This window comes from Rhinatrema bivittatum, chromosome 3 (assembly GCF_901001135.1).
Source record: "Rhinatrema bivittatum chromosome 3, aRhiBiv1.1, whole genome shotgun sequence".
Taxonomy (NCBI): domain Eukaryota; kingdom Metazoa; phylum Chordata; class Amphibia; order Gymnophiona; family Rhinatrematidae; genus Rhinatrema; species Rhinatrema bivittatum.
In genome coordinates this window covers 529,256,783-529,280,649 of record NC_042617.1, presented here as the reverse complement: position 1 = coordinate 529,280,649, position 23,867 = coordinate 529,256,783, and the positions used below count along the sequence as shown (strand labels likewise).

The 23,867-nt window shown below is 44.6% G+C and overlaps 1 protein-coding gene across 2 annotated transcripts in view; it reads right to left on the bottom strand.

Annotated features, from left to right (window-relative positions):
• Positions 1-23,867, bottom strand: part of DNMT3A (DNA methyltransferase 3 alpha) — a 502,482-nt gene that overhangs the window by 248,725 nt on the left and 229,890 nt on the right. For both annotated transcript variants that reach the window (XM_029596281.1, XM_029596280.1), the window contains exon 6: positions 20,628-20,774. In XM_029596281.1, coding sequence (XP_029452141.1) covers positions 20,628-20,774 — 147 coding nt within the window. The remainder of the gene's footprint in view (positions 1-20,627; positions 20,775-23,867) is intronic.

Genomic DNA, 23,867 nt, shown 5'->3' with positions numbered 1-23,867 from the left:
AGACAGATTTATTTATTTATTTATTTTTAATTTTTATATACCGAAGTTCTTGTAGGGACTACAAATCACTCCGGTTTACATAAAAACAATGAACTGCCCAACAGAGAGCGGAGCTTTACATAGAACCGTAGAACATATGGAACAATATAACTGGATGACAATTTAACATAGTGATAAATAAATATTATAGTTTAACTGGTAATAAATAAAAAATTATATTATTTAATATAAGCAGTATAACTATTTAACGTAGAAATAAAGGCATATTAACAATGCCAAATATATATATAAAATAAAATGAATTTATGAACTCAAAGATAGTTGTCCAGTTGCAGAGTCTTAAAAGTAGGACTTGGTACGGTGTCCATAATTAGGGGATACCTAATATTTAGGATGTCTGTCCGTCTAAGTAGAATTAAGCGTCTGGGAAGGCTTGTTGGAATAGAAAGGTCTTCAGTCTTTTTTTGAATTCTTGATGACTAGGTTCTAGTCTTAGATCTGGGGGAAGCGTGTTCCACTGGTGGGGGCCTGCTGAAGATAGCGCTCGTTTGCTCAATGAAGATTTTATTTGCGGAGCATGCAGTGTTCCTCTGTATGCGCTTCTGATTGGTCTGGAAGAAGTGTGCGGTTGGAGTTGAGAGCTTAATGTGATGGGAGCTAGTTTGTTTGTTTTATGGGCAGATGTTTAATCTGCCCATAAAACTCCCCAATGATGGAGATTTTACCACCTCCCTATTTGTTCCAGTGTTTATCACCCTTACAGTTGGAAACTTCTTTCCCAACATTTAAGCTATATCTCACTTGCTGCAGTTTAAACTCATTACTTCGTAGCCTATTCTCTTTATAATCCCTCTGGGGACAATTTTCAAATGGCCCATGTAGTTCCAAAGTACGTGACTACTTTTAGTGTGAGCACTTTATGCTAATTTTCAAACACAGATTACCCAGATAGTTTCTCTTTGAAAATGACCGTAAGATATGTGCCCTAAAGGCACCCACATACTTTGCACCTGCTATTCGCGCAGGCGGTTGGGGGAGTGAGGGAGGAGAGTACATGTACACATGCTGTTGTAATCACCTGGCCTAAATAAATACCCAGGAATGCCTCTTTTTCCTTGTGATTAAAAAGTATGCTCACTTATGGAAGCCTGCATGTACTTTAGTCAACCAGAAGGCATCAATTTTCACAGGGAAATCTAGGCATGTTCATCTGTTTTTTAATTCTAGTAGATTGCTTTTGAAAATTGTGCTATGCATTTGCCTTCTGTTACCGAACTGACCCTCAAGCTTCATTTCATTAAAAAATTTGCCTTGTAACCCCCATTTAAAACCTAACCACCTCAACCCAACCCCTGCATAATTCCTCCCTGCCATCTATTCCATATAATCTTGCTTACAATTCGAATTATCTTTCCCATTATAATCTGTTAACTATATAGGCATATTGTGTTAAACTGTTCAAATGTCGTTCATGGTTTACATTATTTACTTCCACTGTTTAAATTGTTCTCTGTAAAGCCTGTTGCAGTTTTAGTTATTTGTGAACCGAGATGATGTTCCCAACGTATCCCGGTATATAAAAACACCTAAATAAATAAATAAATAAATTTGTGTAGACTAAATAAATCCATCTCCTTTAACCTTTCATCACTGATCATATTACCTAGGCGTCTTTAATATACCTGTACAATATGCAGCATTTTTAGCTCCTAAGACTACTTTCCACTGGATTTTCTAGTATGTTCAATATCAGAGAGCTCATTTACTCAATCTCCGGCATCACCAGATCTCCAGAATGATTCTTCTAGTACATCTGCTAACCTAAACTATCTTTAGTATTCATAGCCAAAATTCATCAATTACTGCTTACTTGAAACTTGCCAAAATATTCCAACTTTGCCATTATTTATCTGGTATAAATGTGTATCGCTTTGATTACTTTGTATGATATTGTAATAAATCAAATAAATAACATTAATAAAGAGGGTGATTTTCAATGGGATTCCTGTGGGAAAAACAGTGTTTTATGTTCAGAAATGGCTTTTTACAAAATTGTCTGCCCAATATGCTGGTAAACTTAAGCACCTACATCATGTTCATGCATAAGTTTACCCGGACTGAGTGGAAACGTTCCTGGAGTGGAATTGAGGAGGGGTTTAGACTTACATGCATACTTTTAATTTTAAAAAGTGTAAGGGTAAATTTTCATTAAAAAAAAACTTGTGCATCTGTTGAAAATCCAATAAAAATTGTTTAAACATAAAAAAAACTTGTGCAGGCAATTTAGCAGGTATAATCTATGTAGGCAGTTTTTCTGGGATAATTTTCAAAGTGGACTTTTTCGCATAAGTCTGTTATGAAAACTGATGTAACTTATTCATGTATGTTGACTTTCTATGCGAGATATTACAAAATTACCACATAAAAATTTGGAGAACACATGCTCAGTATAGTTGAGCAGAGAGATAATGTTTCAAGGGACTAGTAGTCAATCAAGTTTTATACTTTCTACATACAAAAATTAAAAATTCTGCACACAAAAATTAAAATGTATGCAAAATTCTGCGTACTTTATATTGGTCAAAGTAGTACAATATGGGAGGAAACTACGTAACTGAGGTGATCGGAGGTCTGGGTTGGAGCTCCTCTGTCAAGCGGGCCAATCTCAAATATATTGTAGGTATCTAGCAGTGAGACTTCGCAATTTTCCTACTGAAGTGCTCCCTGAGTGACTGCAATGTCAGTAAAAAGAAAATTTGTTGATTTTTGCAAATTTTCTTATGTAAAATTGAGCGAGGACGCAGAGGCCGATTCCAAGAAAATGGCGGACATAGCCAGGGCTGAGACGGACGTTGGCACTGATGCAGCATCCCACACCCAAGGTGCGGACCTTCCAAAAAGAGAAGAGTTCCTAGGTTGGTTCAGAGACTTGCGCCAAGATATAAACTCCTAAAGGCAGGAAATCACCTCCTTAATATCGAAACTACGAGAGGAAATTTCTGAGCTGGGACGCTGGGGTTCATGAGACCGATCTCTGAGTCGATACGCACGCTGAGGATATGAAACGCCTACAGATGGAACATGCAGCTAGTCGAATGGAGTGGGGGCTTCTAGCTGAAAAGTTAGAAGACCTAGAGAATTGGTCTTGGAGATGTAATTTAAGTTTTCAAGGCATCCCTGAAACGCCCGAGTACTTTGACTGCTTTGAGATAGTAACTAAACTTTTTCAAAGTCTGTTCGTATCTGGGGATGACTCTAGCCTTCCACAGCCTTCTCTCATTAAGTTAGAATGTGCTCACTGCTTCTTGGAGCTTAAGTTGGCTAGTAAATCCCAGGATATTATAGCCTGTTTTCACTCCTATGCTCTTAAGGAAAAAAATTCATAACAAAGCACAGGACGACTTTAAAAAGACTTTGAAAACACATATTTTCACAGCAGCTTATAATATCACCTAACCAATTCCTTTTTTTTTTTTTTGACAAACCTCGACAACAATATCTCCAAAGAACTGCCATATGTTTTTTACTGTTTTTGTAAAGAGCAATTAGCAAATGTAGCTTACCTGTAACAGGTGTTCTCATAGGACAGCAGGATGTTAGTCCTCACATATGGGTGACATCACAGGATGGAGCCCAATCACGGAAAACTTCTGTCAAAGTTTCCAGAACTTTGACTGGCTCCTACTGGGCATGCCCAGCATGGCACTAACCCTGCAGCCAGCAGGGGTCCCCCTTCAGTCTTATTTTATAGCTACAGGCAATGCCGAAAAATAAAATAATAAAACGTTACGAACCCTACACCATGGGGCGGCGGGCGGGTTTCATGAGGACTAACATCCTGCTGTCCTGTGAGAACACCTGTTACAGGTAAGCAACATTTGCTTTCTCACAGGACAAGCAGGATGGTAGTCCTCACATATGGGTGAGTACCGAGCTAAGGATGTCCGAACATGCACCAAATGTACCCAAAGGTGTGCAACAGGCACAACAACTGGGGTGGAATTTGGTAGAGGGCATCCTGAACCCCACCGGGCAGGCGGAAGGGTGTTGGTACGTCACGTTGTAAATAGGTTACGAAGGACAGACTGGCCGAAGATGGAATATTGTCTTCCGGCTTTGTCCAAGCAATAGTTGGCTGCAAAGGTATGGAGAGAACTCCAGGTGGCAGCCCTGCAAATGTCAGGAAGCGACACCGATCGTAGGTGTGCTATTGAAGTTGCCATGGCCCTCACAGAATGTGCTTTAACATGGTCTTGAAATGGAATGCCTGCTTGCTGATAGCAAAAGGATATGCAGTCCGCCAAGCAGGAGGAGAGAGTCTGCTTGCCCACAGTCTTCCCTAACTTGTTAGGGTGGAAAGAGACAAACAATTGAGTGCTTTCCCTGTGGGCAGCTGTACGGTCTAGGTAGAATGCTAGAGCCCGTTTACAGTCAAGGGTATGCAAAGCCTGTTCTCCTGGATTGGAATGGGGCCTGGGAAAGACGGTAGGTAGTATAATGGATTGATTAATTTGAAACTCCGATACTACCTTAGGCAAGAACTTAGGGTGAGTGCAGAGTATCGCCCGGTCCTGCAGAAGTTTAGTGTAAGGCGGATAGGTAACTAGAGCCTGTAATTCACTAACTCTGCGAGCTGAAGTGATTGCCAGAAGGAAAATCACTTTCCATGTGAGATAGCGAAGATCATAGGAGTGAAGAGGCTCGAATGGTGATTTCATGAGCCGACCCAAAACCAGGTTGAGGTCCCAAGAAGGGGCCGGAGGAAGTAGTGGAGACTTGAGGTGAAGCAAGCCTTTCAGAAAACGTGTTACAAGGGGTTGTACTGATATAGGAACATTCCCGATACCTTTATGGAAGACTGCTACCGCACTGACATGCATTCTGATGGAAGAAGTCTTTAGACCTGACTCTGATAAATGCTAGAGATAGTCCAAAAACTTCGTGATTGGACAGGAAAAGGGGTCAAGGGACTGAGAAGAGCACCATGACGTGAACCTTTTCCATTTGTAAGAATAAGCTTTTCTCGTGGAAGGCTTCCTTGAAGCAATCAAGACACGGGAAACTGGTTCAGAAAGTTTCAGTGGCTGAAGGATTAACCTTTCAACAACCATGCCGTCAGGGACAAGGCGTGAAGATGGGGATGGCGGAGGCACCCGTCATTTTGAGTGATCAGAAGCGGGTCCTTTCCCAAGGGAATGCGCCTGCGAATGGAGAGATCCTGCAGTATTGGAAACCTCGCTTGGCGTGGCCAGTGAGGTGCTCTTAGGATCATGGTTCCCTTGTCCTGACGTAACTTCACGAGAGTCTTCGAGAGAAGAGGAAGTGGAGGGAATGCGTAGAGTAGACCAGTTGCCCACAAGAGGGAGAATGTGTCTCTGGGCTGAGAGTGTTTGCTGCGAATGAGAGAGCAGAATTTCTCTACTTTGCGGTTTTGAGGAGACGCAAAGAGGTCTATCTGTGGATATCCCCATTGTTGGAAGATGGAGTTCGCCACCGAGGGGTTGGGAGACCACTCGTGCGGTTGAAAGATGCGACTTAGCTTGTCTGCCAACACATTGTCCACTCCCGGCAAGTAGGTGGCCCTGAAGTACATCGAATGGAAGAGAGCTTCCGCCCAAATCTGTGCAGCTTTCTGACACAGAAGGAAGGAGCCTGTGCCTACCTGATTGTTAATGTACCACATGGCCACCTGGTTGTCCGTCTGGATCAGGATAACTTGATTTGAGAGGCAATCCTGAAATGCCCTGAGAGCATATCTGATTGCTCGAAGCTCCAGGAAATTGATTTGATGTTTGGCTTCCTCTGGAGACCAAGAGCCTTGTGTCTGCAGATCGGCCACATGGGCTCCCCATCCAAGGTTGGAAGCATCGGTGGTGAGAATTAATTGAGGGTTTGGAGCCTGAAAGGGCAAGCCTTGGAGGAGATTGATCTGATTCTTCCACCAGGCTAGAGACTGACAGAGTGAGTCGGTTACGTGGACAATGGTCGGCAGCTGGTGTGCAAGAGACACAAGAGTGAGAGCTCGCTGTCGAGGCAAAAAAGAGTTTGCCTTGAAGGTGTCCAAGTCTGCCACAATGAACGACAAGGTTTGAGATGGGACTAAGTAGGATTTGTCATAATTGACGAGAAATTCTAATGAATTAGAGTGTGTAAGGTTAGATTGAGTGACCACAGAGCAGCTTGCTGAGTGGGAGTCCTGATTAACCAATCGTCCAGATAGGGGTAGACGTGAACACCTTGGGTCCTGAGGAAGGCTGCAACTACTGCGAGGCATTTTGTGAAGACTCGTGGCGCAGATGCCAGGCTGAATGGAAGCACTCGGTATTGATAGTGCTTGGGGCCTACTAGAAACCTCAGGTATTTGCAATGAGATGGAGTTATCGCAATATGAGTGTATGTGCCCTGGAGGTCCAGAGAGCAGAGCCAGTCTCCTCTTTGTAGAAGAGGAAGAAGCGAGCCTAAGGTTACCATCTCGAACTTCTCTCGCTGGAGGTAGTTGTTGAGGGCCTGTAGGTCCAGAATAGGACAAACGCCTTCTGATTTTTTGGGGGATTAGAAAGTACCGGGAATAGAACCCTAGGCCGTGCTGAGAGTAGGGTACTGGTTCTATTGCCTTGGACTGGAGGAGGAGGAAGACCTCCTGTTCCAGAAGGATGGAGTGATCAGATGTTCCCCACGTCGGTAAAGGAGGGGAGTCCGGTGGAATGGAGAGAAAGTTCAGATGGTAACCCTGAGCAATGATCGCTAGTACCCATTGGTCTGAGGTGACTGAGTGCCATATGTTGTGGAAGTGGCACAATCAACCTCCCACTGGTATGTGAGGCAGTGGAATCTGGCTGCTGCTTTCTAGGTGGAAGTCAAAAACCTGAAGCAGGCCCTGGTTGAGGAGCTGCTTGTGGTTTTTGTTTATGTGTTTGACGAGACTGTGCTTTTTGAAAAGATCTCGTGGCACGGGATCTGATTGGTGGCGGGTAGGATTTCTTCAGGCGGAAGAATGACTTTTTAGAGTCCTTTCTGAAGGGCTGTTTAGAAGAATAGTCAGAAGAGCTGTCTTTGGGTCTCCTGATGGTCCTTAAGTTCCGCCACTGTCCATTGAATCTGTTCTCCAAACAGATTATCTCCTACACAAGGTAGGTTGGATAACCTGTCTTGTACTTCAGGGCAAAGATCAGAAGACTCGAGCCAGGCCCACCTTCTCATCGAATTAGCAGCTGCAGATACCCTAGTGGCAGTATCAAAGATATCATAAGGTGATTTGATCTCATGCTTGCCTGCCTCAAAACCCTTGTTTACTTGTTTACTAGGGTTTGGAGCTGATTTTGAAATTGCTGAGGCAGGGGAGTCGTCAAGTTTTGTATCTGCTTAAAAATGACCCTGTTGTATTGGGTCATATAGAGCTGATAAGCGGCAATTCGGGAGATGAGCATTGATCCTTGAAAGACTCGGCAACGAATGGCATCTAAAAACTTCTGTTCCTTGCCAGGGGGAAAGGAAGTGTGAGGCTTTGATCACTTTGCTCTCTTCTGTGCAGATTCTACCACTACAGATTGGTGATCCAATTGTGGTTTCTGAAAGCCCGGAGCAGACTTCACCAAATAGGTAGTGCCAGCTTTTCTGTGGACTGGAGCAATGGAGCCAGGATGTTCCCAGTTCTTCTTCAGGAGATCCAGAAGAACCTGGTGGATAGGGATGGAGGTTATTACGTTGGAAGCATCCAGAAACTGGAGCAACTCCATCATCTGATGTCTATCATCCTGTTCAGTCTGTAATTGGAAGGGAACAAATTCAGACATTTCCTTCACAAAATTTATAAAGGAAAGGTCCTCTGGAGGAGAATGCTTTCTACTTTCAGTGGGTGAAGATGGTGAAGGCAAATCATCGGTGTCTGGGGAGGAATCATCAGTCCAGGTATCATAGGGATCAGCACATGTGCCTCTAGGATGTAGAGGGGGACAGGATGGTGGGATACCTGAAGGTCCTGGTCTATGCTCTGAAGGAATCGAAGGAATAATTTGAGGCACCGATGAAGGCATTGAAGGCACCGGCGCAGGCATCGAGGGCATCGATGGATGGGTCGGTGGCGCCGACGGGCATATCGGCACAGATGGTTGGATTGGTGACGATGGACGTATCGGCATCGATGGCTGAGGTAGAACTCCCGAAGGAGGGATGCGAAACAGTGTTTCTCCTCCTGATGACATAATGAGCGGGGAGGGCACCGGCGCCATCAGTGACCCAGGGTCCATCAGTGGAAAAGCGGCTATGAGCGCTTCCATCCTGGAGAGCAGCAGTGCCAACACTGCTGGAATCGGGTCGGTGATCAGTTCCGCAGTCGGTGCCGGTGCCGGAGGAACCTGGAGTCATTGCATCGCCTTGTCGATGGTCTCCTGAACCATCCAGTCCAGTTCTTCTTGGAGACCTGGAGCAAGCAGCCCTGGCTCCGGAACAGAAGGAGGAAGCAGAGGCATAGCCGGAGGGACCACTGTTAAAGGCGGAGTCGCGGCTCCCGATGCCCTATCAGGGGAAGGTTGCCTCGGTGACCCAGTCGCCGAAAAGGTCGGTGCCCTTTCTGGACGGGGTTTCTTCGACGGCGGCTCAGACGATGGCGAGGTCAATGATTTTGCTCCCTTGATGGTCCTGGGTACTTGCCAGGTTCTTATGGCCTGGATTGGCCACTGTTGGAAACAGGATGCTGGGCTTGATGGACCCTTGGTCTGACCCAGTTTGGCATTTTCTTATGTTCTTATGAGACTTTCTATGCCGGTGGCGTTGTTTGTCTCTACGATCCCCTCAGTTCTGAGGGGGAGTAGAGGGTGTCAAAGGCCGAGATGCCGTTGATGCTGGATGGTCACCGGCTGGTGGATGATGCTGGCGCGAAGTTGACGGTGCCGGTTCTGATGACATCGATGCAATGGACGGAGTCGGGGTTTAAGCACGGAAGAGAAGTCCCATCTTCTCAATTCTGGCCTTGCGACCTTTTGGTATCATAAGGGCACATTTGGTGCAGGTCAAGACATCATGCTCTCGTCCAAGACACATTACTCAGACTTTATGGGGGTCTGTGATGGACATGGTGCGATTACAGTCTGGGTACCGATGGAACCCCAACACCATGGCCATGGAAAAAATTGAGCTGCGGTATGGTCAACGGCCAGTAGGCCGCGAGGGCCAAACTCAACGGTAATCGACGGAAAACGGGTAAAAACTTAGAGTACCACTGCTTGAAAAAGTGCCAGGAGGGACCCCTGTGGGGCAAATTCCTGTCAGGAATCTCTGCAGAGCTCCTTAACCGCGAGGTTACTGCTGTGCGGAAAAAAGAAGACTGAAGGGGGACCCCTGCTGGCTGCAGGGTTAGTGCCATGCTGGGCATGCCCAGTAGGGGCCAGTCAAAGTTCTGGAAACTTTGACAGAAGTTTTCCATTATTGGGCTCCATCCTGTGATGTCACCCATATGTGAGGACTACCATCCTGCTTGTCCTGTGAGAATTATGTTTTTTATTTGTTTTTTAGAAGTGTAATTTATTGATGTATATGATTTTTGTTTTTATTGTGTACTTTTTAACTATGTACGTTATATTAGTAAACCGCTTAGCTGGACAGGTCTCTGCCCAGTTTTGTGGTATATAAATCCTTTTAAATAAAATAAATAAAATAAATAAATAAGGAACAATCCTGGCTCTGGGAGGGACATGAGATTTCCGTTTTCACCAATATATCTCCTGTCACATTGAAAAAATGCCAGGAGCTCAACAAGTTAACATTTGCTGCGCAAGGAGAATGTGCGATACCACTGTTTTCATCCTTTTGGATTATGGTTTACCATCGGTGGTTGCACAAAGTGAAAATGCAGGATGAAGCTGCAGCTAATCTTCAGGATGTGGGTTTTTCAGATCCTGCACCTCGGACTGTAATGAAAGTGCAGATTCAGCCTTGTGATGACCCTCCACATTGGTAGCAGGTGGAAAACGGAGGCAGGTGCTTATAGCGTAACTCTGAAAGATCGGCTTCCCCTAAGGAAGCAACTTGAAGGCTGAAAATAAGTTATGCAGACTTAATATTTTGGACTCGCATTTACCAGGGTCATGTTATTAGGAATTTAGAGAGGTGGTGGTCTCCGTCTATCTATGCCTCTTATTGCTCATAATTACTATTTCTTTTTGTGTTGAGCCTTGGGGGTTTTTCCTCATTGATGATGTTTACTTCCAGCTATCACTTGTTAGCTTAATTTAACAGGTTCTTTATTACAATGATTGCAGTTTTGTTTTTGTGACCTGCTCGACGGAGAAGCTGGCGATACCACGTGACAGTTCCTCCTATGGCAACTGCAGATTTGCGGCTAGACAGTGGCAAATTGGGGAGGGGAGGAGAGAAGGGAAGTTGATAGGGTTTTTTTGAGTTCTGGTTGCTTAGCCACTCTTACTTCTGGCACTATTATTCTTTGTGGTCATCCTTGGTGGGTTGGGAAAGGGGAGGTGGTCGTGAGCGGGGCTTTTGGTTTTAGTAATGCTGGGGTTGGGGAGAAATGCTATTTGCCTGCTGATTGGTTGGGGCCTAAGGCTGGGGGGAGGCAGTCCATTTTCATTTTGGTTATTTGATGGCTTCCTTTAAGGCTGTTATCACTGAATGTTAAAGGCCTCAATACTTATAGAAAACGCCATCACCTTTACAAGGAACTAGATAGGCTCCAGGCTGCCTTTGTGTTTTTGCAGGAGATGCATCTTAAGTGTCGGTATGAATCCCTGATGCAGTCCGATCAATTTCCTAGTCAGTATTGGGCACCTAGCTCCCGCTTCGCCAAGTATGCAGGGTAGGCATATTGATTAGTAGAGATGTCATCTTTAAGTACAAATCTTGCATTTCTGACCCCGGGAGACAATATATTATTCTTATTCTGAAAATAGGTGAGGAACTTTATACGTTAGTGAGTGTATATGCCCTCAATTCCCACCAAGGGTTTTTTTTTTAATTTATTCTCTCAGGGAGCTTTTTCTGAACTTGGCAGAAGGAATGGTAATCACAGGGGGGGATTTTAATACCACTTTGAACCCTGCTCTTGATAATTAATTGAGTAGAAGTTCTGATTCTTAATCTTCCAGGACTGCTTTAAAATTATTTCCCAGGGGAACTTGATATGTGGTGTTCTCAGTACCCTAAGTCTAGAAATTTTACTTTGTTCTCATATCCACATCAGTCTTATTCCCGTTCAGATTTTTTTTTTGGGTTGATAAAGGGATTGTGAATAGGGTATTAGAGTTGGGATTAGAATCTATAACATGGTCCAACCATGCTCCTGTGTGGTTTACAATTTCTTTTCCCAATTATGACCAAGGCCAGAGGTATTGGCGGCTGAATTAATCTTTACTAGAGGATTCATCTTTTCTGGATTAGCTTGGAAAATGAAATACAGGATTACCTAACCATGAATGATAATGGTGAAACTACCCCTGTAGTCCACTGGGACTGTCTAAAAGTTGTAGTAAGAGACAAACATATCTCTCGAGCTGCTTATGCACGGAAATTATGGGAGGGTAAGCGTAGGGCACTTTTGGCTCAGATTAAGTGCTCGGAATCTGTACACAACAGGTTCCTTTTCTCCCAGGATTACCAGCGTTTGACATCTTGCAGATCCCATTTAACGAATTTAGATGCACTAATTGCGCATTCATTAAATATGATGCGTCAATCCTTTTTCGAAGGGGGCAACAAGGATGGGCAATTGTTAGCTAATAAACTGAAGAAATGCTTGACACAAAATAATGTGGTTAAACTCAAAGATGTTGAGGGTAACATTTTAATAAAGAATAGGGATATCCGCAAGCGATTTCTTCAGTTTTATTCTGAGTTATATAGCCCCAACGATGCTATTTCATCGGAGGAAATTGACCATTTCTTGGGAGGATACAAGATAAAGAAATATTTGAGCTTGAAGTGTCTATGGCTATCAAGTCTCTCAAACTGGGGAAGTCACCCAGGTTAGATGGGTATACCTCCTGTTTCTACCAAACATTTAATTCAATTTTGACTGCAACATTAATCAAGATGTTTAACTTTCTGTGGGCTGGAGAAGCTTTATTGCCCACCTCTAATCTAGCCAATTTTGGCAAAACCAGGATGCCACCCCTCTGTGTGCGGATCTTATTGTCCTATCTCCTTGATTTCGGGCATAACAATTGGGACAGTTTCAACTAAATTATCTTTATTTGCGGATGATGTTCTTTTTACACTCACTATTCCATTGGAGTCCCTGCCAGCTATGGTGAGAGAGATGGAATTCTTCAGTTCTAACTCTAGGTTCTGCATCAATTGGGACAAATTGGAGATCTTGAATATTACAGTCTCAGAGATAGGAGCGGGGATTCTCAAGGGGAAATTTCCATTTAAATGGGCCAGTCACAAAATCAAATATCTGGTGGGTTTTATAGGCCATAAAGAGGATTTATTTAAGCTAAACTACCCATCATTTATGGCCCGGATATATAAAGATCTTGAAGAGTGGGATCGCTGTCATATATCATGGCTGGGCAGGATAGCGACCGTTAAACTGAATGTGTTGCCATGTATCAACTATCTTTTCCAGACCTTACCTGTTGGAATACCAGTTGTTTTGAAGAGAGCTTGGCAATCGAAACTAATGAGGTTTATCTGGATTATTTTTATCCAAATTGAGGGGAGGATTGGGGGTCCCTATTTTGGCTTGGTATTTTGCAGCCTCTCATCTTTGAGCCATTGTGGGCTGGCATCGGTTCCAGAACTGTAAACCATGGGTCATATTAGCACAGGCAGTCTTGGGGAACTTTCCCATTTCTTGCTTGATCTGGCAACCTAAAATGGCATGGGAACTACCTTACTCATTGTCTGTTTTCTTATCCCTTTCTTTAAAGATCTGGAACAGTTGGTGGTCCCTCCTTGTGGGGTCCAGGGATTACCATTACAGTACCTCTGTTGCATCCGGTTGCAGATGGCTGCTCCCTCTCTGCCTCACCTCTTTTTTCTCTCTCTCTGCTCCATTGAGCAAGATGGCTGTCTCCGCGTCTCCTCGCCGACCTCTCCGGTGTCCCCGGTCTGGCATGGGTGATTGCGTTCGCCATTTTCCCTCTGAGGTCACCTAGGGCACGCGCTTTGGCCCTCTTTTTTGAATACGTAATGGCGGAAATCTTGGGGGTGTCCCCACCACATGATGTCAGTACCTCTGGTTATTTAGTCTCTGTTCTCCATTCCAACTATGAGTTAGCAAGGAATCTCCCTGCTGATCTCTGCCTACATTCCCTTTGGGGATACCAGCTACCCATAAGGACTCTCAAGGTACCCGTTCCTCAGGGGCCTTGGCTCACTCCTTGCTACCCTCCGGGATTACCAGCTTCATCAAGGATGCCTAAGGTGCCCGCTCCTCGGGGACCTTGCTCCGTCCCGGACCTCTGCCCTCGGGGGGTTCCTCTCTACAGCAACATCCAGCTTCAGAGTGAGTACCTCAGCTCTTGGTCTATCTTTGCCTTGTCTCACCTCTGCTATTGTAGATTCTCGGCGTACCCCGCTCTGCAGACCACTACCGGACCCATCATCCTCTCAAGATCTGGTGAGACTCTTTATCTGTGCTGCAGAGTACAGACTGGACTATGCCATCAGAGACTTTTCTCCTCTGGCTAGGTTTACAGCCCGTTCCCCGGGTCACCAACTACATTGATGTATAATAAAATCTATTTTCCCGCTGTGTGTATTACTGCTAAGAGCCAGCTTATTATTACAAGTCCCCACAGGAGTCATCTCTTGTAGTGACCAGGGGTCCACAACTCAATGTCGAAAATACAACAGATTGCTAACTCCATGGACCCGGCTCAGCTTTCAGCCTTACAGGCCATTCCTGGCCTGGCCCAGTGGATCACCGAGCAACAAAAATCTTTGGAAACACTAACCGTCACCTTCAACCAGTTGAATGCCCGACTGAATGCATCGACGGCTCCGGAGAAAAGTACCATCTCCACAAGTGGCTGATGTTCGTACCACTACCAGCTCCTACACGCTTCTCTGGTGACGCCCTGAGGTGTAGGGGCTTTATTAATCAATGCTGTATACATTTCTCGTTTCAACCAAATTACTTTCCCACTGCTGTTTCCAAGACTACTTATATCCTATCGCTACTCGATGGAAGAGCCCTGGCCTGGGCTTCACCTCTCTGGGAACGCAACGATCCTGTTTTAAATGACCTGCCTAATTTCCTCAACCTATTCAAGTCTGTGTTTGATGACCCCACTCGTCAGACCATAGCAGGTTCCACTCTTCTACATCTTCAACAAGGAAGCAAGCCTTTACCGGACTATGTTATTGAATTTAAAACACTATCGTCTGAACTTCACTGGGACTTGGGATGCCTATGCGCTATATTCCTAGAGGGCCTCAACTCCCGTATAAAAGATGAACTAGCGACTCGTGACTTACCAAATACCCTGGAATCTCTCATTGATTTAGGTGGGAGAGTTGATCACCGGATACGTGACCGGATTCAGAAACCAAGAGCCCTAAGAAGCATACCTCAGGAGGTAACTGCCCCAGGATCATGCATTCGGCTTCTACCCAACCTGCTGCACCCAGTGAAGAGGATGAACCCATGCAGTTAGGCCGCAGCCATTTAACTTCTAAGGAGAGACGGTTTCGCAAACGCATGGGCCTCTATATGTACTGTGGTCAATCCGGCCACGCTGTCCAGACTTGCCCTATCTGTCCGGGAAACTTGTAGACCTAGGATCTGCTGGAGGACTCTTCCTAGGTCTGACTACACCCTCTCCTCCATTATCTCTCCCTGTCTCTCTTATCTCCGGAAGTCTCGAGTTTCAGACACTCACACTCATAGATTCAGGCGCCGGAGGAAATTTCATCTTAAAAAGGCTAGTGGAACATCTGCGAATTACCACTACTCCGATGGCTACTCCACTCCTGCTATCATCTATACATGGTGAACCTCTACCTGGAGAAGTCTCCCTGATCACGCAGCCCATATGCCTTCGCACTGGGGCTTTACACTCCGAGACCATCTCCTTCTTAGTCCTCAAGAAACCCATTCACCCCATAATTCTTGGTCTGCCTTGGCTGCAGGAACACACTTCCCAGTTCAATTGGACTACTATGGAGCTTTCACAGTGGGGATCTGGCTGCCAAGACCGATGTCTATCAAGAGTCACACCTGTACCATGTATGTCAACTACTCCATCGCTACCTGGCCTACCGCCACAATATGCGTCTTTCCAGGATGTCTTCTCCAAGCAAGCAATGGATGTTTTACTTCCACATAGATCCTTTGATTGTGCGATAAATCTCAAGCCTAACTCTGAACCGCCCAAGGGAAGGGTTTACCCCCTCTCGTTATCTGAGACTGAGGCCATGTCGGCCTATATCCAAGAAAATTTGCAAAAAGGCTTTATCAGGCCCTCTAAGTCCCGGGCAGGCACGGGTTTTTTTTTTTTTTTGTTGGAAAGAAGGATGGTTCCCTTCACCCTTGTATTGATTACAGAGGTCTCAATGACATTACCATCAAGGATTGTTACCCTCTACTGCTGATAACCGAGTTGTTTGACAGACTTCAGGGTGCTAAAATCTTTACCAAGCTGGATTTGAAAGGGGCCTACAACCTGGTCCGAATCCGTCACGGGGATGAGTGGAAAACAGCCATTAACACCCGTGACGGACATTTTGAGTACTTAGTCATGCCCTTCAGCTTGTGCAATGCACCAGCAGTGTTTCAGAATATGAATGAAATTCTGCGAGACTTACTGTACCAGTGCATGGTGGTATACTTAGATGACATCCTGATCTTCTCTCAAGACCTTCAGATGCATCAGGAAGATGTGGTAAAGGTACTTCAAAGACTACGAGACAACCAGCTCTATGCGAAACTCGAGAAATGTGCTTTTCATCAGGAATCTGTGCCTTTTCTAGGGTACATTGTGTCCAAAGATGGCTTTCAGATGGATCCCCAAAAGATGAAAAGCATCCACGAGTGGCCACAGCCTACAGGGTTAAAAGCCTTGCGCCGTTTTCTCGGCTTCACGAACTACTACCGTACAATTCATCAAACATTATTCCATCTTGACTGCACCACTCACGGCCATGACCAAAAAAGGGGCCAATCCATCCCAATGGTTCGAAGAAGCCAAAGCAGCCTTTCAAACTCTCAAAAAGAAGCCTTCCAAAATAAGCCTTGTCTTCACCACCCCGATCCTCGTCGCCCATTCATCGTCAAGGTCGATGCTTCCGACGTCGGCGTGGGAGAAGTACTGAGCCAATACAGCAATACCAATATCCTCCATCCTTGCTCATTCTTCTCGCGGCACTTTTCTCCAGCCAAGAAAAATTATGGAATTGAAGTTAAAGAATTGTTAGCTATTAAATTGGCCTGCGAGGAATGGCAACCTTGGTTGGAAGGCGCGCAACACCAAATAATGGTGTATACCGATCACCAAAACCTGGAATATCTACGACATGCCCAACACCATAATCATCGGCAGGCTAGGTGGTCGCTATTTTTCAACCGACAGTGATTGCAGTGGTGCACAAGGGAATGTTTCTGGCCTCCTTGGATCTAATGGAGGCATATCTCCATATTTCTATTGAGCAGCCCATCAGAAGTTTCTTCACTTCAAGGTGCTAGGAGAGCATTTTCAGTTTCGAGCTCTTCCCCTCGGGCTGGCTACTGCACCAAGAACATTCACAAGGGTGGTGGTGGCGGCAGCGGCCCTCAGAAGAGAAGGGATGCTAGTGCATCCATACCTGGACAATTGGCTCATTCGGGCAAAGTTGGAGGTAGAGTGTCACTGTTCCATTCAGTGAATGACGGAGCACCTAAGATCCCTGGGCTGGGTGATAAACCTGGCGAAGAGCCATCTGGAACCATCCCAGTCCTTGGATTATCCAGGAGCAAGATTCGACACCCAATTAGGCAGGGTGTTTTACCCCAGGAAGGTAATCAAGTTACAGTCGCAAGTGGTTCGTCTATGGGACCTGCCGGTCCCCAAGATCTGGGATTATCTACAGGTGCTAGGGCCCATGGCTTCTATGCTGGACTTAGTGCTATGGGCTTTTGCACATATGCTTCCTCTTCAGAAGGCACTCCTGTGCCTTTGGAATCTGCTGATTATGCTGATTATGATTATTTTTTTCAAAAGACCTCTCCTGATTCTGGATGCTGCTAGTGATGCAGAATTATGAATTAGATTGTACATAGTTCTCAGTTATTTGAAACTCAAAATTTCCTTTTCTTTGCCCTAAGTTCAGGGGTCAGTTTGGTTGGGAGTTCTATTCCTCAGCTCGCTTCAGAGTGAGAGATCCTTGGAGTTTGGGGTTAGACATTTTGGTTTGGGTACAAGTCAATATTTAGTTTTTAGTTATATTCCACTTTTCATGGATACATCAAAGTGGATTACATTCAGATACTATAGGTATTTCACTATCCCCACAGGGCTTACAATCTAATTTTGTACCTGAGGCAACGGAGGGTCAAGTGACTTGCCCAAGGTCACAAGGAATGACAACAGGATTTGAACCCAGGTTTCCTGGGTCAGAGCCTGCTGCTCTAACCTCTAGGCTACTCCTCCACTCTAACTGAGGGACTGCAGGTGGCACTCTCGGTTAGGTAGCAGTGACTGAAAAGTTTGTATTCTCTGCCTCCATCTGTGGTAGGGATGCAAAACCCAGTTGTCTGGATTGATCTGTGGTATTCCAGGAACGAAAATTATCAGGTAAGAACCAATTTTCCTTTATTGCTCAATATACCTTTTTCATGGCAATACTGCATATTTGGCCCAAAAAATGCCCCTATTTAGATTAGCTACTTTGCATACAATTTGCATGCATTAAATTTCTAAATGGATGCAAAGCAGCTCATGCATAGGAAACTTCATGCTAATCAATATCGTGGCTGGCAGAAGCCGTGTTATTTGCCAAAAAATTAACTACAGCTCAGGAGTTAATGCACATCCCCAATGCTCTAGCATGAAATTTAAAGGCCCATTACAGACCGAACAAGTATCCACTAGAGATGTGCAAAGCCTTTCGGTTCGGGCTTTGTTTTCAGCCTGCTGCAGGAAATTTCGTATTTGCTGTGGTTCGGGCCTATGAAATTTCGGGTTACTGCGCACTAACATTTTAACATTAGTGCGCACTAACGGGGAATTAGCGCGTACTAACCCGAAAACCGAATTTTCGGGAAAATTTGGTTCTGTTTTCGGGTTCCCCGAACCAGGCCGAATTAGGCAATTTTGTTGAAATGTCCTAATTCGTCCTAAATGATTGCACATCCCTTGTATCCACCCCCCGCAAAGTGAACCCCCACCCAACTCCCCCCGCCTGTATGGGCAAGCCTGCAGGGGCAAAAGTTTGAAATAAGAATATAAATTCATGCGGCAACACCCTGCCCCTTCCTACACCCCTTCCCTATCCCAAAAAAGCATTCCCCTGATTCAAAACAATCTCCCTGGAAGGTATCAAAACCGCCCTGGATTCTCTCATTTCCATAGAAAATTTCCCTGGTGTCTAGTGGTTCACCCCCCCCCGTAATACTTCCTGGTAGTCTAGAAGCAGCCTGGAGTGCCTCCTAGCTTCAGGCCATTTTCCAAAATGGCACTGATTGGCCTTTGCGCCATCACGTGATATGGGTAAAGGCCGGTCAGCAGAATTTTGGAAAATGGCATTGATTTCCCTAGGGCCTATGGGGCACTTTGGGCTGCCACTGGACTACGAGGGACTGAATTTCTTAGATAAGGGAGGGTCTGGGGGCCCATCTAGACCACCAGGGTCAATTTTCTATGTATGGAGGGAGTCCATTAAACTACCAGGGAATATGATGTTTTTAGGGAGGTCCTGCTACTGGGGATATTTGGTTGGGGGGGACGAGTTTTGACTAAAGAAAGGGGTTTCTGAAAGGAGGAGAGGCGTCGCCATAAGACAATTAAAGCTAATTTTTAAACTTTTCTTTTGTACTTCTAGGCTGCCTCTACCGGCAGCGGGGGTAGGACACAGTGGGAGGGAGGGTTATTTTTTGGCTGTGTGGCCCTTTAACATAATAGCAGTCCCAGGTGAAGTGGGCTGTTAAGCCCACATTTTCCCCCGTGATATTTATCATGAGTTTCTTTCTCTGATAAATGAAAAATGGCTGCGGTATTTTAGTGGGGAGGGTCCCAATATTGCTGAAACATACCCCCTCCAATATTTCAATTCCTCCCTCCTACCCTAGTTTGATGGTACCCTGTTATAGAGTCCATCAAGCTAGGGTAAGAGAATATAGTAGAAATTTAATCTTTTTGAGACTTTCCTCATGCTAAATGTCGTCAAATCTTCACCAAGGTGTACTGTGCTGTTCGTACATCTAACTCTACATGCGAAACTTGCCCCTAAACCACCACCAACACCTCACCTCGACCTATTAGATGGCCCTCCTTCAGAGATATAAATACTTCACTACTATGAGGGCGTTTTAGATAGGCTCTCTCTCCCCCCCCCCTTAGCGCAAGATGTGAAAAATAGGGCACTAAGTTAAAACATTTCCATAAACACACCCTTTTTGTCACTGCGGCATTATCAATGCATTATTAACACTTTTTGATGAATCTAGGAGTTAATTAGTTAAAAAAGGGTCTGGATCAAAGGCGTTTCTAGAGCAGGTTTTGAATTTAGCAAAATTAAGAACATATGAAATTGCTATACTGGGTCAGACCAATGGTCCATCAAGCCAGCATTCTGTTTCCAACAGTCGCCAGTCCATGCTACAAGTACCTGGCAAGCACCCAAACACTAAGTAGATCCCATGCTACTGATGCCAGTAATAGCAGTGGCTATTCTGTAAGACAACTTGATTAATAGCAGTCAATAGACTTCTCCTCCATGAACTTCTCCAAACCTTTTTTAAACCCAGCTACACTAACTGCACTAACCTCATCCTCTGGCAACAAATTTAGCATTAACTAGCAAAATTTAGCTGTGTAACCCCAGCTGCACAAATAGCAGGCCTATATTCAGATAGTCAGCTGCACAATTAGCCTGGTAAGTGCAGCTGAATATCTGTTCAAAGATAACCAGGTAAATTTAACCAGTTATCTTACCCACTCTACAAGTTTTTGAAAATCAACACTATTTGGCTTAAACAAAAAATGTAATGGTTGTCCATTAAATGTACTATTTGTTTTTTAAAGATGTGTTTTCCATGCTCCAGTGTGGTTTCTCTACTCATGAGTTACAGAAGCCTCTCTGGCTCCTTTCACTCATGACTATTATCTAATGAGCTGTCGTTCTGTATTCTTTATACGACTGTATAGTATGTTAAGCATTGGGATCCTGTATGAATGAAAACTTCTTCATACAACTTTATAATGTTATTATATTTCAACCTGAACAACAAAAGTGAATTTGGGTTCTTAGAATTTTACAACTGTAATTTATGGAATGAGGTATAGCCAGGCCAAAGTTGGCAGATGAAAACATTTCCCTGCCAGAAAATGCCAGCTACCCACCAGGAAAACCATAATCGACCAATCAGTCTTCTCATTCCATTTTTCAGATAACTCAGCTTTAATACAGAAGCCCTCTAACTCCTTTCCTTCTCCCTAGAATGCTTCCAAGCCATTTGGCATTCCCCTTGCTCCTACCTCGAGTCCGCTCATCTATGATCTCCTTAATCTTCGGCTTCTCTGTGCTTTTCCGTGTTTTTTTGGCTGGGGGAGGTGGGACATAAGTAGCAGCTTCAGGCTCCACCCAGATTTCTGTGTAAACTTCTTTGTAAGGGTTCCGTTCCTCTGCACAGATAAAGAGAACAGGACAGGTGAATTGATGCAAATAATGGCTCACAATCACCATAGCAAACCAGTGCACAATTAGTCCACATTAAGCCATTTTTATTTATTGGTTTAAATATTTCTAGACTGCTCATTGATAATTCTAAGCAGTTTCCAATTTTACACTCTCGGGGTAATTTTCAAAGGAGTTATGAGCATAAATGTAACATACTATTGTAGCAAATTTTCAAAAGCTATTTACTCAAGTAAAGTGCACTTACTTAAGTAAATCCTATGGACAATCCAATAACATATATTGTAGCAATTTTGAAAGGTGCACTTACCCGAGTAAAGTGCATTTACTTGAGTAAAACCCAGTTTTACTCGAGTAAATGCTTTTTAAAATCAGACCCACAGTATTCAAATATACTATATCTGTCTAAAACATAGTAATAAAATGACAGACTTAAAATAAAATAGTTGACGACAGTAAAACACAATGGAACACACAGCATGAAATCACCTTTAAAAACACAATGATGCTATTGCCACTCAATGCTGTTACATAATACAGAAAATTCTAACAAATTGTCATCTGCCAATTTTAAAATGCCGTAACCAGAGATATTTAAACAATTATAATTAAGACATACTAAATGGCATAAAAACAGTAAAAATAAAATAAAAATGATAAAAATAATAAAAAATCCCTCAAATGCTGTTTATTGTTAACTATTCTAAGCCATTCACATGACAGCTTAAAGTAAAATTATAGTACATGAAACAAATCATTTGTTGTATCATGTCATTGCAAACCCTTCGTGTGCTATGTTGCAGTAGCAGGTACAAAACTTTCTTCTGTACTTTACTTCCTACCTATTTCTTGGCTCTGTTCCACCCTCTATTTAGAATAATAAATTTCCTTTCTTTTATTTATTTTTTTTTTAATTATTTATCCACCATACACTCACACAATCATGACAGCTTACAATATTAAAAACATCAATAGGTCACGTGATGCGGTGAGCACGGTCCGACGTGTTTCGGAGGGCTCCGGGTGCCACACTTCGTTTTCGCCGTGTTATAGCCTGCAAAACATCGACTTAGTGAGCCAAATCGGCATCGGAGTTTGAGTACATGTCCATTACCAACTATATGCAGCGTTCGCCATCAGGAATGCCCATTCGAGCTGGGAAAAAGGACAGAGACAAACCGAAGGGGAGTGAAGCTAAGATGGCGGCCGGGACTGAGGCGCCGGTTAGCCCTGCTGCGCCCGAATTATCCCCGAACATGTCTGAACAGCTTAAATCGCTGCTGATGGAGGCCTTAGATGTAAAGCTGGCCAGAATCTCCTCTCAAGTAAAAGACATCCATACCGCTTTAGCGGAGTTCAATCCACGTTTGGAACTCATAGAAAATCGAGTGAGTACCCTGGAAGATGACACAAATACCCAGAATACGAGGCTCTCACAACTGGAAAAACAAGTAAAAGATCAAGCAGACAAAATAGAAGACCTCGAGAACAGAAGCAGGAGATCTAATATTCGGCTTTTAGGGCTGCCAGAAACCTTAGCTGAAAAGAATTTGGGTTCCTTCTTGGAAAGCTGGCTACCCGATGCTCTCCATCTGCCGGAACTGCTACCGGTTTTTCGGATCGAGAGGGCCCATCGTCTGGGGCAGCGCAGAGAGGGAGAGAACAGGCTGAGGATTGTGATAGCAAAAGTCCTCAATTATGCGCATAAGCAAGCTCTTTTACAAGCATATAGAAGCGTTCCTGACTTGGCCTATGAGACTCACCGTGTTCGCATTTTCCAGGACTACTCTGCCAAAGTTTCTGGTCAAAGGAGAGGCTACTCACAGATCTACTCGACGCTTTTCAATAAGCAAGTGCGGTTTACTTGCAATACCCCGCACGGCTAAAAGTTTGGCACGAGAATAAGACGCACCTTTTCGAGTCGCCTGAGTTGGCCCAGCAATTCCTAGAGCAAACATGGCGCTGAGAAGAGCTTAGTAAGTCTGTTCTATGTTTTTTTGGGACACATGGGTTGGCAACATGTGGCGCAGTATTCCTGGCGCACGAAGGCATAAATGGCGGCAGATATGGTTGCCCCTGTTGTTTTTTTCCCTTCTTTTCTCCGTTTTTTTTTTTCTTTCTCTGCTCAGCTTCGTTAACAGGTTGCCTGTACATACTTGGATTTTGCGTAAGCCCCTGGATTACAGGACAGTTGGAGACTGGGCCCGAGACAAGAGGGAAACGTATCTTTGTAGTCATCGTCGGGCCTCAGCTCCCCTCAGCTCCAGGAGGGTTCTGTCCCAACAGCGTCCCTCCGACAATTAATAATTTTTTTTTTTTTCTCTTCTTTGGGACACATCGGATGGCAACTTGCGGCGCAGTATCCCTGGCGCACGAAGGCATAAATGGCGGCTGCTATGGTTGCCCCTGGTGTGCTAAGCTTAGCTAACAGGAAGATGGCACACACTTTGACTTTGCGTACGCTCCGGGATTCCAGGAAAGGTAGAGACTGGGCTCGAGACAAGAGGGACACGTACCTTGGCAGTCATCGTCGGGCCTCAGCTCCCCTCAGCTTCAGGAGTGATCTGTACAGACCGCGTCCCTCAGACAATTAAAAATAAGGACATTCTTTTGACTTTTCTGAGGCAAACAAAGCTAGATGTCTCAATTGAGGTGTGGCACCCGCCCGCATTAAATTGTGATTCCAACCCACACCGAGTGGGGCATAAGATGGATAGGGTTCCGGGGAGTTTGGGAGGGGGGGGAGGGAGGGGGAAGGGATGAGGTGGATGGTAGGGGAGGAAGACGGGGAAGGGGTGGACATGTGTCAAGGGTTCTGCAGGCATGGCCATAGCGTCTGTTGGCAAGGACTAGAGGGCCGACTCAGGAGGGCACGCTACTCTTTGAAGAGGCCATTGAGGTACATTATCTGGGTGGGTGAGCCCGGGAGATGTCTCACAGCTTGGTGGCAGTTTGGGCTGCAGTTAGGGTTTCTGGGGCAGGTGTTTATTGTTATATTATTCTTACTCATTCTTTTCAATGGGAGATAATACAAAAATTGTCTCTTGGAACGTCAATGGGTTAGGGTCACCAATTAAACG